The 14,199-nt window shown below is 45.3% G+C and overlaps 1 protein-coding gene across 3 annotated transcripts; it reads left to right on the top strand.

Annotated features, from left to right (window-relative positions):
- Positions 1–266: 266 nt before the first annotated feature.
- hjv (hemojuvelin BMP co-receptor) lies at positions 267–13,732 on the top strand. 3 transcript variants are annotated; one of them, XM_026185254.2, is made up of 6 exons: positions 267–1,842; positions 2,223–2,468; positions 5,798–5,848; positions 8,920–9,039; positions 11,502–12,046; positions 12,417–13,732. In XM_026185254.2, the coding sequence occupies exons 4-6, from the start codon at positions 8,961–8,963 to the stop codon at positions 13,041–13,043; spliced, it is 1,251 nt and encodes a 416-aa protein (XP_026041039.1). In that variant the 5' UTR covers positions 267–1,842; positions 2,223–2,468; positions 5,798–5,848; positions 8,920–8,960; the 3' UTR covers positions 13,044–13,732. The 3 variants fall into 3 exon arrangements, with proteins under 3 accessions (XP_026041039.1, XP_080164709.1, XP_026041041.1); XM_080308583.1 differs by lacking the exons at positions 267–1,842; positions 2,223–2,468 and adding an exon at positions 2,929–3,126; XM_026185256.2 differs by lacking the exons at positions 267–1,842; positions 2,223–2,468 and adding an exon at positions 4,990–5,182.
- Positions 13,733–14,199: the final 467 nt, after the last annotated feature.

Raw genomic sequence — 14,199 nt, 5'->3', positions numbered from 1 at the left:
TCGTCTCTGAGCTCCAGCGCTGCTTTTGCTCTCTCGCTGGCCTGGAGGGGAGGGGGCGGGGTCGTGACCCCTGGGCCGGGGAGGCCGGGACGAGTGCAATATTGGAGGGGAGATATGACAACAGCGCACCACATCCCGGACCTGCCCGACCCCGGGAGGAAACTCGCCACACACCCTGAAACGCACAGCCGTGTTTCCGTGACTACAGAGGATATTACATCATAGCTGACATTGTTGAACAAGCTCATTTTAATAACCTCGTAATCCTAATCTCTCCTCAGACTAAACCCTGATGCACACTTTGCTTTCAACACACAAAGTTTGGATTACTGCATGTAATAATAGTAATTGTATACAACTCAGAAATGCATGCATCTGAGTAGCAATATTATGCAGTATTATTTTGTTTAAAGCTACACGTTAATTTTAAGATTGTTGTACATTTATCAGGTTTTATTTGTTTGTTTTTAATTTTTAACCAAACACAAAACTTTCAGCTGCCAGTAATACAACTTATAACTTATTTATCGTCCATTAGTTATCATGACTTTACAGAAAGTTACAGGTAAATAAGAGAAAAGTAAAGTTAGGATTGCGATTCCGCATGTGACACATAAGGGATCTTCACAGGATTTATGTGTGTGTGTGAAGGTTACACACGTCTTTCTTTAAAGTTGTCTGTGGAACACATGTCGCTATCTTTAATTTATTTTAAACGGTAACACTGAGGAAAAACACAGCTGAAAACAAGTTTTACACTTTTGTACCTTGATAAATACACTTGTACTTAACAACTTGTTCTTTTAGTTAAACATCTTCCAGCGAAAGATGTTATAAAAACTAAATGAACATGTTATACAGAAAATGATGAGTTTTATATTCAATGCAAAAAGTCATTTTCCGATTGGACATAAACATTTATAAACATTTAGCCATCACAATTATATTATAACAAACTAATGAAGTAGAACCCCCCCCCCCTAAAAATGTAGAGCAGCCACTCAGATACTGATGATTAAAAAGCGTTTGATAAAAACGCACTTTTTCTGGCGGGTATAGAGTTTCCTTTCAGCTGTTTGTGATTCAGCTGACCCATCCGCGGTTAGGAGCTCCTGGATGTCCTGGATGTTTAACATTTCGCCTCTGAGGTTCACAGAGACGCGAGTCATGACGAGTGTTTAAAAGGTTCCGCTTCTCCCTCCTGACGTTATTTTACCAGGTCATCGTCACATGTTGACGTGATGAGTTCAGGTTCTTGTGATAAAAGCGAAAACGAAGAAGAGCTCACCTCTGTGCAGCCTCCCTCTGCCTGTCCATGTCGCCTTGTTGTTTCAGGTCTGTGGAGGGTCCCAGTCAGTCAGTGCTGGTTTTAATCCGAACCCCCACCCACACCCACAAACCCCCACTTCTAAACACTAACAAAGGCTCTGGGAGCTGCTCAGTGAGGCGTAGAGGGGCCCCGCTTCACGCTTAAAGGGCCAACAACTTAACCTGGGAAGCCCTGCGGCAGCGTCCATCTGCACTCGCTTACATCCTCGTTCACACTCGCAGAACTTCACCCAGGGCCGATGGAGCAGGAGCCAATCACCTGTGTTTACCTGCAGACGCAGTGTTTGATTGTAGCTCCCACCTGCCTAAGCTCTGACGTCATCAGCCGCAAGTCTGAATGACGATGACATTAAAACAGCAGCAGGTGATTTTCTGCATCCTCAAAGTGACAGTGCTGCCCCCTGCTGCCGCTACGTGGAACCGCGTTTGCCCCCAGCACCACCGGCCCTCCCCCTCATTACCCTCACAGGGGTGGCCTGTTGTGTCCCCAGCTAGCTGACCCCCTAGCAGCAGGTATGTCTACATTAAAACACTTTATACTTTTTCTTCCTCGACTAATCTGCATAATAAAGATATCGTACTCCATATGGTTAATGTTAAAGCTTACTTTAAAATAAAATGTATTTTAAACACTTTGTACTGTAGTAAAATTATACTTCTTTCACTGCATTGTACAAAAAGAAGCTTAAAGTCTTGTGCAGCCACTTTTCATATTCTACATCTAATGCTCTATCTACATATGTCAGCCACACATATGCATGCTTATAAAGATGTGAAAAAAGGAACAGCAAGTAAAACAGCAGCAGGATGCAAATAGAGTTTGACTTATGGAGGTCTGAAATATAAATAAACTGTGTGTGTGTGTGTGTGTGTGCGTGTGCGGGCGAGGACAGTTGTCGTGCAGCAGGTGGTTGTTGCAGACTTATTTAGGAACAACTGAAGCTCCCAGTGTGAACGCACCACAAGTTCCAGACCAGGACCTGGGGTGGGTCGATCCTCAGACACTAACCTGGACTGAGTCTGAGATCTGAGTCGAGTCTAGGAGAGTTTTGGACCGAGACCTTTAGCAGCAGGTTCAGGAGCTCGGATCGATTTCCCTTCGATAAACTGCAGACATGGACGGACAGAACCGGCAGAAGGTAAGAGACAAAAAACAAAGTACATAATTAGAAAATTACAAACTTGGATCAGATTTTTATTATTATTTGTTAGGATTTTACCTGAGGCTGTATCGCTAATTTACCTTCAACATAAAGAATATAAAATCATTGTGTGTTTTCAGCAGCATTTGAATATTTATGGTTTAGTATCACCTCTAACACTTCCAGACGTCACAGAACAGAGTTTTTCTTACACTGAAGAAACCACCTACATGTAGTTTTGGACTGTAATATGAATTATGGAAAACTTTTTGTTCACACCTCTAGCAAATTTCATTTCAGGCTCTAAAAGTATAAAAAATATAGAATTATGTTTTTCTTCTTTTGGCTATGGTAAATGGCCTGTATTTGTATATCGCTTTACTTGGTCCTAAGGACCCCAAAGCGCTTTACACATCCAGTCATCCACCCATTCACACACTGGTGATGGCAGCTACATGTAGCCACAGCCACCCTGGGGCGCACTGACAGAGGCGAGGCTGCCGGACACTGGCGCCACCGGGCCCTCTGACCACCACCAGTAGGCAACGGCTGAAGTGTCTTGCCCAAGGACACAACGACCGGAGCTCGAACCGGCAACCTTCCTATTACAAGACGAACTGCCAACTCTTGAGCCACGATCGCCTTCATGGCTTAAGTGAGACTCTTTGTAGTTTCACCATCACGTTGGTGTAATCGTTAAACCCTGACACACTTTTTCACTTTTTGTTTGATGAATACAGTCTCGCAGAAGTGAATTCATGTGGTTTAATAATTAGCAGCTGCTGTCCAACAGAAAACACTTTAGTTACGCGATTTCACTGTAAACTGGTTGCGTGTGATTTCGCAGCACACCACAGTACTGCTATGAAAGCAGATATTGTCTGACTTCTCCAGAGTAGTTCCCCAAACACTTTATCCAAATTATTTCTGTTTATTTACCAAAAGTGTTTTTAGTGCATTTGTCCAACAACAAAGACAAGAAAATTTTAATTACTATATTTCTTAATATTCTTATTTTAATCATGAGTTTTAAGGTAAACTGCTTTGGCGTACTTTCATAAGACATTTTATTCATTTGTGTATCACCAAAATGTACATTTTGTCAACTGCTTTTATTGTGAAAGGCAAGAACGTGAGGAAGCTTCTGGTATAGATTAAGCTGTGCCCCAACACAGCGGGCAGCTCTCTAACCCTTCAGTGTTGCTTTCTCTGTGCAGAGAGTCATTCACCCTGTTTCAAAGTTAGTGGCAGCTAGTAATGCTCACTGAGACGAGAGACACTGAAGAGCACAACAATCACATCCTTTGGATTTTTAAACCCGCCGGGTCACACAGACGTTACTCTGATGGCTATTAGAGGGTTGGTAAAGGTTGCGTTTTACATTCGGACACCAGCGATGAAAACGTGAGAAACACGAACAAATTACCTGTGACTCAGCCTGGGTGGAATTCTGTGACCAGTATGACCAGTGAGACTCATGCTCAAAAAATGTTCCCAGTGTGTGTGTGTGTGTGCTCATACATATAAACTGCTCATATTGTGTGTGGGTATTTATAAGCCTGTGTGACTGTAACTCTGCAGAGCAACTGAGGTTTAAATTTAGCCTCACACTCCAAAACACACACACACAGTCACGTTTGCATTACTGGAAACACAGGACGCTGACCAGGAGCATTTGCAGCAGACCTAACGTTGCATATTAATATTAATGTATCGCATTAGACCTTAAACCGAGGACACACCTTCAGATTTAATCATTCACCTTATAGGGACTCGCTTATCAACAGGAGGTCGAGTCCTCACCATGCAGTTGTGTAAACAGACGAGTACAACAAGCTCACGCGCACACACACACAGCTGTTAAAGAGGGCTAAAGGTCAGCTGACAGCTGTCTGTCACCGTTCATGCTGGTCATTATTTTAAAGGACCAGTTCAGTGTTTTTATATAAATCCTTTGATTGACTGAGGATCAATTTCAAGCCCCCAAAGCTCAATTTAAAGACTGGAAATGCTGGAAACAGCCGGCATGCTCCCTGTTCAGCGTCACATATTTGGAACCTACCCGGGGGCCCCTGCTGAGGCCCCTCATTCCCACATTCCCAAGTGTGTGTGTGTCCCAGTAACCAACTCCAGAGAGCAGTCTGGTCACCTTTCTGTAGTCACAGCCTTAGCGTCTCCCGGTCAGACCTGGTGACACCGTTATTCCTTATTTGCTGCTTTTATGAAGCACTGAAGTAGTTCCACATTTGTGCTGACTTCATGTGTTTGTGGAGGTTTTTGAACAAACTAGTTGCCTTCAGGTTGATCTGTGGTGGCAGCTAAAACCCAACGGAACAGGCAACAACATCAATCATTTATTGAGGTGTTCAACGTATTTTTGACACTGCCTCCTGCTAACAGCACACGGGGACGACGTGTAGGCGACGGTCCGCAAAGTTCTGTGTGGAACCATCGCAGTAAGCCCCGCCCACTGACCGCTGCTGTTTGTTCTGTAGGAAAAAACACAGACAAACAGACAAGAGTCCATTTTACAGCGCAGAGAGAAAAAAAGGAGGCAGGTTGACCTGAATGAATCACTCGGGCTGAAGATTTATCGTTCTTTTATTAATACTTAGATCTGCTTAACTTGGAGGAAACTGCAGAAACAGGATATTTAAGGATCTAAAGTAATTTTGTTATTGAGTTTATCAGTGAGGACCAACTCTGAGCAGGTAGGCCTCATATTAAAGCTTCTGACCAAATTTCACATCTTTAACTTCTTTATTCCACAAAAACTAGCGTGAAACAGATAAAAGTGATAAATCATCATTAATTAACAAAAGATAATCAGTTGCTTACATTTTTTAAGCAGCATTTGCATTGAACATATAAATAACGTTAACAGAGAGAAATGGGACAATAATTGTGGTTTGGAGAGAACAGAGAAAACAGCTGTTTTTAGCCCCTCCCCTTCAAGCCAGCAAATCAAATGCCAACAACAGTTAGCTCACGGGTGAGTAAACAGAAAACCCCAACAATCACACGATCCGTATGAGAAAGCGCTTTGGCATCAGTGGGAACCAGACTCGGGGAGGTCCAGTCATCTGCCAGAGTGTGATATAAATCACAGACTGGAAAAACACGTTTAATAATAAAAATGCAGACAACCAAAAACTACACAGACAATAAAAGAATGTAACAGGAATGGAATCCATGAACGTGAAAGTGAAAGTGTCGGTGCAGCTTCGGCTAAGTTGACCATGACATAAAAAAATCAATCAAAGGGTTGAAAAAATGTTAAAGAATCGTTCAGGTGATCACGAGTCATGTGACATTTGTGTGTGCAGGTTTTCTAATGGCTCCTGGAGAAGAAGAAGGTTCCAGCGAGCATCATGCAGGTGAGCTGAAGGTCCCGATGGTGGCGCTCTGTCACATCTGTGTTACTGTGAGAAAACAGTCACACGATTCCACAGAAAGTCAAAAAAAGGAATGTGACTCTTATGTTTTATCCTCAGATGTGTGAATCGCTGTTTGAAAAGATCCGTCTGTATATTTGTTTAGAGGGGGGGAAACTCACACCGAAGGCCCCAAACATTGTTGCACAAGGCTCAAAATGTGTTGTTTTTTTCTGCTGTAAAAGTCGGTACACTTTCACAGAGGAGTCTTTGGTGGCTGACTCACAGTACAGGAACTGGTCATTCTTCCATTCCTGAGGTTTTCATGAATAGGATAAGATAACTCTTTGTTTCCGTTGCACAGTCATGCTTAGCACAATAGTACAATGGAACTGGAAAATGTCCCACGCTGGCATAAGCACAACTAAGCACAACAAACACAACAGAGGAATTTAAGTGGATTTGTCCAAGTGCAAGAAAGGTTTGAGCAAAAAAAGTAATGATTTAATAAAAAATAAAAGAGTGAGTGAAAGTTTATTGCACATTATTATTGTTATTGTTATTGCCCACCCAAAAAGTCCAGGGATGTATCCAATCAGGTCAGCTGTTAGCATTGATTAGGGCTGTCGCCCTGTTGTAAAAGCTGTCCTTAAGTCTGTTGGTCCGGGACCTCAGCAGCCTGAACCTCCAGCCAGACGGCAGCAGCGTAAACACCCGCTGTCCTGGGTGTGTGCAGTCCCGTAGGATGCTGCGTGTCCTCCTGAGACAGCGAGTGCTGCACAGGTCCTTCAGGGAGGGAAGAGGATGTTTTGGGCCATAATAATGATCCTCTGAAGTGCCTTTTTGTGTGCCATGGTGCAGCTGGAGAACCACACAGATGCAGGATGTCAGCACACTTTCATGGAGACGATCAGGTCAGAGAGGTATAATAATGGAAAATGCACAACATGAGGAAAGACGAGGAGAAAAAAGAACTCCCCCCAGACTGAGCTCCAACAGGGAGATCAGTTTGAGAACAGAAAAAAAAAACACCACAGCGCATACAAAAAGCACATGACTATCATCTGAGAAGCTTCTTCAGTTCTAAGGTCAAATGGTGGAGAGTCCCAGATTTAAACCCAGTGGGAGTTTCCCCCCAAAGAGGGACAAAGGACCCTCTGATGATCCTCCACCTAATCACATGAGCCAAGGGGTGAAAATGGGTGTGGGTCACAATCAGGTGAGCTCATTGTGAAACCTGGCCCCACCCTATCATGTGAATTCCTGAGGTCAGCTGGCCCAGGATGTGAGTGGGCGTTAAGGCGTCTGGGGAGGATCTCAAAACTGGATCATAGATGGCAGAGAGTTGGTGTCGTAAACCCCGCCTCTGTTCAAAGATGGTCGCTCACAGTGGACATAGATGCTTCTTTCACTCCTCTTTCAAACCATCTGTCCTCTCTGTCCAAAATGTGAACATTGGCATCCTCGAAAGAGTGACCTTTGACCTTTAGATGCAGATGGACTGCTGAGTCTTGTCCTGTGAAGTTTGTGTTTAGGAGTTTTGTCTTTCGGGTGAACCAGTTTTTGTCTGAGTGTGTTGCTGGGTCTGAAGTACACCAGGATGTCGTCATCTTCTTTTCTGTGCATCAGAAGAGAAGATCAGACACCAGCGAGGGAGGATAAGAACGACAGACTCAACAACACTGTCATCCCCTATGTAGCCGGTGTATCAGAGAAACTCAGGAGAGTTTTCTCCAAGCATGACATCCCAGTGCATTTGTTTTTTATGTCTATCTGAATTCTTGTTCACATGAATAGTTTATATAAAAGATGTCCAACTCAGAGACAAAAAGGCTGAAAGGAGGGATTCATGCCTGGAAGTAGGGCTGGGCGATATGGCCTAAAAGCCATATCGCGACATAATTTGAAGCACGTGCGGTAACGATATATATCGCAATATATTCTTTTCTTCTGTATAACGTATTTTCCACACTATAAGGATTTAAAATCCTTTAATTTTCTCAAAAATCGAGAGTGTTCCTTATGTATGAATTCTGGTTGTGCTTACTGACCTCGAACCGATTTTGGCTGCAGATTTTTGAAACTAATTCAAACGTACAGCTCTGCTGTCACTTCTAACATAAAGACAGGAAACTAAACAGCAGTGGCGTTTGCAGGGTTACTGAAGTTGGGCTAGCTGGTATATAATGTTGTGCTACGTGATTGCTAGCGACACAGCTATGTTAGCATAACATTAGCACAGTGAAGCTGGAGGATGAACGCCAACTTTTTTTCCACTCGATAAAAGTTAACGTGCGGGATTCTGGTGGTCAGGGACAAATGCAATCGCATAGCAGGATGCTGTACACGGGGCAACTTCAGTCAGGAGAACAACTGAGATCATTCATCCACAATACGAGGTTAGTTATTAATATACTGCAACAACATGGGAACAGAGCAGCTGTGAGAGAATTCAACATTAATGAATCAATGTTACGGAAGTGGAGGAAGCGCAGTTTTTGGCTTTCCCCACATTTCAAAAGTGCTTCATCTCTTTGCTATGACTGTCGCCCGCCATCATTTGCAGATGATAATGGTTTTAGCCGCTGCGATGCTTTCAACCAAAACAGGCGCCACTTGGTGACGTCATCAACATGCGCTATCGGGATAGAGCGATATAGTCAAAATCTCTGTCGTTGGCCAAATTTATATCGTTTCTATCATATATCGTGTATATCGCCCACCCCTACCTGGAAGTCAAAATTATGTTAGTGACTGGTTTCAGTCAACCACAGAATTAATACGAACTCTGATGATCAGTTTTAAAGAGAATGATGATTGCAATCAGACAGATGAACTCATGTGCAGTGAAATCACTGATGGACTGTAATATTTAATTATCACATGAGCCTGCCAGTGAATCATGCTGAGTAGCATCATGAGAGGGGAAGAGAGGTACCAGTTCCCACTCAGAGCATCATCATGATCAGAAATCCTTATCAGAGCAAACGAACCAGCTCATTTACAAGTGGAGGCGGGTTACAGGGTTTGGCTGCTAACAGGTGAGTGTGGCACATGTCTGTGGCATTTTTCAGACTGGTGCTGATTGACTGAACGACCTGCTGTGAGCCTGCTGATGGCGCTCTGGGCTGCCTTGCTGTGGAAGTGCTGGATCCACTTGACTCTGCTGCTCATCCAGGTTTCTTTACCTGAAGGTACACACACACACACACACACACACAGATAAACAAAAGACTGCCCAGTACATTACAGACAAAACAGGAGAGTTCTTCATCTTGAGAGCCCAACAGGAAGTGGAAAGCCATTAGCGATAATAACCACAAACTGTTATTTTGATCCTTTAAATATTTATTTGCCAACATGTAAGAATATGGATTTTTAACCAGCAGCCTTTCAGCTGAGCATTAATCAATGCATGTCTCAGGTATCAGTCTTTAGCAGCAGCTTAGGGCCTTCAAAATAAAAGCTTCCCATTAGAGAGACAGAGTGCCAGTGGATTCTTAAAAGCTTGTGTTTTTCTCCTGAAGATTTATTTTTTGCTAGAATTTTCGGACTTTCCGAGCAACAACACCACTCCACACCTGCTCCAGAGCAGACTCTGTCATAGATCAGCATGTATGAAAGCACCACCTGCTGACCAGTTCTCCCGAAAATAGCAGAATTCCTGGAAGATCCATCAAACACGGATGTATGGCTGGAAATGCATCCCAAACAGTCTTTGTCTTAGATGCTCAGATGTGTCTGTATGCCTGTTGTTTTTTAAAATTTAACTGCAAGCAGTAAAGAGTTTTAAACCGCTGTGGTTAGCAAGAAGGTCTTGGGTTCAAATCCTTGTTTTGTGTGGCATGTACGGGTCCTCTCCCAGCCCCACAGTCCAAAGACATGCAGTTAGTGCGGTTAGGTTAATGGTGATTCTATACCAGGGGTCTCAAACTCAAATGAGCTGTGGGCCGCTGCTGGCACCGTCATCTCATTGGAGGACCACTTTAGTGCTTAAGTAGTACAAAAAATCAAACAAACAAGAAACCACCCACTGATATTTCCTGAAATGTAGTGTTTTGTTTGTTTGCTTCAAATAAATTTCAAATATTGTATAACACGACAAAACTGCAAACGTGAATTGTTTTCTCACTCCTTTTCTCAACTAACTGAAGCCTTTCATTGGTCCACCAACTAAACAAAGCTCCTTCTCCTCGTGGCAGCACTTCTATCATTTTGTTCGTACTTAACAAAATAAAAATGCAGACATCAGTGTACACATTAATCTGAACTAACACAGCCAATCCCTCAACATGTTTGTACTTTACTGTACCTCAGACAGGTGCGCGGCTCCGAGCCATAGTAAATGGCCTGTATTTGTATAGCGCTTTACTAGCTTTACTAGTCCCTAAGGACCCCAAAGCGCTTTACACATCCAGTCATCCATCCATTTACACACTGGTGATGGCAGCTACATTGTAGCCACAGCCGTCCTGACCACCACCAGTAGGCAACGGGTGAAGTGTCTTGCTCAAGGACACAACGACCGAGACCGACAACCTTCCGATTACAAGGCGAACTCCCAACTCTTGAGCCACGATCGCCACGGTAGTAAAGAGACCTCTGGCTAATACGTCGGGCTCATAGCTGAAAACTAGCTTTACTTTGTTGTCTGGGTCAACTTTGCTAGCGAGAGACAGAGAGAGGCGTTGAAAGGCTGCTTATTGTTTCGGAGGAAAACAGGAACACAGTGTACAGTCGAGTCTTAACAGCTTACTTACAGCTGGGCTCGTCAGGCTCTCTTCTTGGCTGCAGGTTATTATTATATTTACATGCTTCCAGCTCCCGTTTCTGCTCGGTGACAGCTCGTACTTTTCCTTTCTCTCCCTCCCTCGCTCACAGACACATAACAGCAGTCCATGCTCCCTGCAGCACGGACTACACTGCCCATGCCTGTAGCACTCTGCTCATATTGCCTTCATATTAATAGAATTTTTGAATAATGATTAAAAAAATATTTCTTCACACCAAGTAGAGGTTAAGGGAGCTGCAAGTGACCCGCGGCCGAGAGTTTGAGACCTGGACTGTCCATAGGTGTGAGTGTGAGTGCCCATTGTTGTCTTTCTCTCTCTGTTAGTGATGCGACCTGTCTGGTCTATTTACCATTTACCAAATCAAATTTCAAAGTAAGCTAGTCCTACATTTGAAATGTATTTTTATATTTATTCTTCACATCATTTCAGTCCAGAAAATGCTGAGACTGCAGTATTATTGTATTACAGGCTCCTGGAGACTAAACTAGGAAGCCAGTTCAGTACACCCAGGATAGCTTTTCCTTATTTGGCTTCACTTGCATGAAGCTGGTTTTCAGCAACCTCCAGAACTGTGACGGTAAAAGTCTAAAAGTCAATGTGGACGTGGCAAAACTTGCAGTTCCAGTGTCCACTTGTGTCTCCAGGGTCAACCCCGTATAAGAAGAAGCTACTTTGAGCTTCTCCTTTATTCACAAAGGATTGCCACAGCAGTTCTGATGTTCTCCCTGATGCAATTCCAGAGGGATTTGTATCTCCTTCCAGAATTTGCTGATCAGGCAAATGTGAAAACTGCTGCATGGTGGGAGCCCTAGTTCAAGTGTCCGTAAGCCTGTTTATGCTAAACACTTTCTCCTTCTTATCAGTTACAGCTTCCTGTCATATCCTGAGGTGTAACTCGGATTTTGTGGCTGCAACGCTGGACCTGGGCAGCAGCAGTAGTGGCAGCGGCGGCGGGGCAGCAGGAGGAGGAGCAGCAGCTGTCAGCAGGCAGGCGGCGAACGCCGGTTACTGCAGCGCCCTGCGCTCGTACGCCATGTGCACCAAGAGGCTGTCGCGAGCGTGTCGTGGTGACCTCGCTTACCACTCTGCGGTCCAAGGAATCGAAGATCTGCTCATCCAGCATCGCTGCCCCCGGGTCGGGCCCACGGCACAGCCCCGGGCCCCCCCTGCTGAAACGCTGTCGGGGGACACCTGCCTGTATGAGAGGAGCTTCTTCAGCAGGGAGGGGCAGACACCCGAATACCTGCACTGCAGCGTGTTCGGAGACCCGCACATCAGAACTTTCAACAATGACTTCCACACATGTGCCGTTCCGGGGGCGTGGCCTCTCATTGACAATGAGTATCTGTACGTACAAGCCACCAGCTCACCAGCCAGGGGAGGCATGTACGCCACAGTTCTCACCAAGGTGAGTGCTGACACTTACAGGAGCAGTCAAATGCACCATCAGCTTCTCATGTAAACCTCAACTTACGGTCAGGGGGGGGGATCCGAGCAGAGGGTGAGGTGGGGTACACCCTGCATGCCGTCAGTCTGCTGCAGGGCTGACCGATAGAGCGCCGTCGCATTGTGCTCAAACTACAGCCCAGTGCACAAAATGCAGTTTACTGTGAAAAGAGAGAAATGAATGTCAGACATGCTGAAAACTGACAAAATGTCCCAATAACAGCAAATAAAAATGTAACAGTGAGCAGAAATAAACATTTACGACCCCAAAATGAAAATAATCACAGAGCTATTATGGAAAACGGCATTTAACGTCTTCTTTTTCCTCTCAGATCACCATCATCTTCAAGAACTGGCGTCAGTGTATCGACCAGCAGCTGTACCAGGCCGAACTGGACAACGTCCCCGCCGCCTTCGCTGACGGCTCGATGTGGAGCGGCGAGTGGCGAGGTCATCGCAGCCTCACGGTTCGGTCTCTGAATCCCGGCCGGCACGCCGAGATCCGAGCGGTGCACGTCGGCACGGTCTTGGTGGTGCGTCAGAGCGGCCGCTCGCTCGGCCTCTCAGTCCTCTCGCCACGTGGCGTCGTTGAGGCGTTCAGGCCTGAGCAGGACCTCCAGCTGTGCGTGTGGGGCTGCCCCCCCTCCCAGAGACTCAACACGCTTCACCCACCACCATCAGACCCTTTGATGTCCACCGCCATCAGCGCTGAGGACCACTGCGCGGCTCTGCTTCCAGCTCGAGACGTCTACTATCAGGCCTGCGTGTTCGACTTGATCGCCAGCGGAGACCTGAACTCCAGCATGGCCGCTGTCAGTGCACTGCAGGATGCCCAAACCATGATCCCAGACAGGGAGGGGGTTCACCTGCTGCTGGTTGGATCTGCAGGGCACACACGACCTCACCTCACGCTGCTGCTGCTGCTGCTTAGCATTTTGGGAACTCTTAGCAGGCCCTGAGAAACAGGAAGTGACCTCAGACTGTGAAGCTGAAGGAAATGTTTGGAAAATTTCCCAAACACAGCACCTGGAAGAGGACCTAAACGTGACGTCCCAGACGCTGACATCACTGCTGACACCTGAAGCTGGTTTCATGGTCCCACAGAGGAAGCTCCCGTGCGGGCGTGGCCCGTCTGCCTGTCTTTGTGCTGTTGTTGGTCCGTTAGCTAGCCACGGAGAAAAGTCAAGCTCTAAAACACAAAGAGCTGAATTGAAACTGAGAGTGTCACTGCAGCCTGTTTGTTTCGCTCTTTGAACTTTATGCTACGGTTCTCCCGTTAAACTCTTTTTTCACTCCCTCTTGTATCCAGACCAGTCGACATTAGGCAGTTACTCACATCATGTAATTTCAGCATTGCGCTACATCTTGGAGGACTGCATGGAAGTGTGTCTACCGTGGATGAAAACCCCACAGAGACATTTGTGGGACCATAAAACCAGCAGATGGCGTCCTGATGGTGACAGTCTGGATGGAACGGAGCCGCTTGGAAACTTTCCGGGGCCGCAGACTTTAATCGGAGCCCCGAATGTTTGTGGATCACTGCAGCTGATCCAGAACCTTAAAAAAATCTGTGTGCAAAAGAAAAAAGAAATTCATTTAGCTGCTAATTAACAATCTGATAATAAAGATTTCCTCGTGAAATGTTGAATAGTTTGTGATTTTGTTTTATTTTGATGTTCCAGTGCAGTACAAGAGCACTTCGCTCTCGCTCTGCAGGCCTACTTGTTGTTCCTAGAGTATTTAAAAGTAGAATGGGAGGCAGAGCCTTCAGTTTTCAGGCCCCTCTTCTGTGGAACCAGCTTCCAGTTTGGATTCAGGAGACAGACACTATCTCTACTTTCAAGATTAGGCTTCAAACTTTCCTTTTTGCTAAAGCATATAGTTAGGGCTGGACCAGGTGACCCTGAATCCCCCCTTAGTTATGCTGCAATAGACGCAGGCTGCCGGGGGATTCCCATGATGCACATGAGTAGTTCTTCTTTACTCACTGCATGTGATCTGAGTTATTTTTCATCTCTGGCTCTCTTCTGCTGCGAGTCTTTGTCTGCTTTTACTATTTAGACAAACGGCATCAAATGAAGTTCAGACGAGACAGTTTCAGCTGCTCTACCATAA

The sequence above is a fragment of the Astatotilapia calliptera genome, chromosome 11 (genome assembly GCF_964374335.1).
Source record: "Astatotilapia calliptera chromosome 11, fAstCal68.1, whole genome shotgun sequence".
NCBI lineage: Eukaryota > Metazoa > Chordata > Actinopteri > Cichliformes > Cichlidae > Astatotilapia > Astatotilapia calliptera.
Note: the sequence above shows the minus strand (reverse complement) of the source record. Positions and strands in the feature narration are given on the sequence as shown.

Excerpts from the sequence above, each read along its gene's own strand:
- hjv (XM_026185254.2), top strand. The coding sequence starts at position 8,961 with ATGGCGCTCTGGGCTGCCTTGCTGTGGAAGTGCTGGATCCACTTGACT. Across the intron at positions 9,040-11,501 it reads CCAGGTTTCTTTACCTGAAG|TTACAGCTTCCTGTCATATC; the intron begins GTACACACACAC and ends CCTTCTTATCAG. Across the intron at positions 12,047-12,416 it reads ACGCCACAGTTCTCACCAAG|ATCACCATCATCTTCAAGAA; the intron begins GTGAGTGCTGAC and ends TTTTCCTCTCAG.